The sequence below is a fragment of the Leiobunum rupestre genome, chromosome 9 (assembly GCF_980474605.1).
Source record: "Leiobunum rupestre chromosome 9, qqLeiRupe1.1.hap1, whole genome shotgun sequence".
Lineage (NCBI taxonomy): Eukaryota > Metazoa > Arthropoda > Arachnida > Opiliones > Sclerosomatidae > Leiobunum > Leiobunum rupestre.
In genome coordinates, this window is record NC_143392.1 from 2416228 (window position 1) to 2417403 (window position 1176).

The 1176-nt window shown below is 37.1% G+C and overlaps 1 protein-coding gene across 1 annotated transcript; it reads right to left on the bottom strand.

Annotated features, from left to right (window-relative positions):
* Positions 1 to 248: 248 nt before the first annotated feature.
* Positions 249 to 928, bottom strand: LOC149926299 (death-associated inhibitor of apoptosis 2-like). Its single transcript, XM_090159487.1, has 2 exons — positions 895 to 928; positions 249 to 695 (listed from the first exon to the last, which is right to left on the bottom strand). The coding sequence occupies exon 2, from the start codon at positions 686 to 688 to the stop codon at positions 320 to 322; it is 369 nt and encodes a 122-aa protein (XP_090015613.1). The 5' UTR covers positions 689 to 695; positions 895 to 928; the 3' UTR covers positions 249 to 319.
* Positions 929 to 1176: the final 248 nt, after the last annotated feature.

Below are 1176 nucleotides of genomic sequence, written 5' to 3' on the forward strand. Positions count from 1 at the left end.
CCCATCCCCATTCTCCAAAATTAGTTTTCCTCGCGCAGAGATCTGGAGATTAGATTTTTACCCGTTTGCTTATCGCTTCCGAACCCCTTAATTTCTAATCTCTAGGCAATAAAAACAAGTTATTTACATTTATTTTTTTATTTTAGAACTTTGTTTTACATGTTAGTAGGTACTATCAGATATTCCATTAGATGGTTATCTTGTACATTACACAATTAAAACAAATTAAAATAGTTAAGTTTACAGGCATTTAAATGGGGTGAAACGATCTCCTGCAACTTAATTTAATTAAAAGTTCTAACTCACGTATTTGTAGTGTTTAGCAGCAGTATCGTCTGACATCCGAGGGACAGTCACAAACGTCTTCTTCTTCTTCAGGTACAGGTGAGAAGCTTTTGTCAGAGACCGTAGTTGCTTTTGGCGTCGGGGGAATGTCCCATTCTAGCGAAAGGTACTTTTTTTCCGATGGTGAATTATCCCTAGCCGGACAGTTTGGAAAGAATCTAGCATGTTCAAGTTCTGGTACGTCTCCTGATTTCCATCCTTCTAATACGCCATGGCATTTGTAACATCGTACTTCATCGCCCCGCTGAATATAGTAGAATCCAGCCTTCGCTAGTTGCTCCTTAGTCACGTGCGGATTTTTCCAGTGACGAAACGTTTCAAGTCGATAAACTTCAATGTCCATAGCTGATCTAGACCAAATACGTTCTATAGTTTCAAATGATACATTCTCTAAGCCTACATTTACCCCTAAGTCTACTAAACCTAATTTTATCAAAATGGTTAAATTTCTACGCTAAAATTCTCAATATAAACGCTTTTTTCAATATGCAAATTGTTTTAAATATGTCTAAAAATAAAGTCTATTACCAAGAAAAAATAGTTACTTACTTTACGGGTAGAAATCCTTTGTCGAGCTGTAGAAAAGACGGAGCGATCCGTCAGCAGGTCTTTACTCGTCAATGTGCCGAAGAGAAATGACGCGTGTAAGATTAATTTATTCCTATCTTGTTGAGAATAATTCATCACGTGATCTAAACTTCAAATAACCCTCAAATTCTATTGGCTGTCTCTCTCTCTCTCTCTCTCTCTCTCTCTCTCTGACAGTTTAAACTGCCTCTAATGATTGACGGTAGATATTAACCCACTTGAGTATTTGGAAAAAACCCTTTG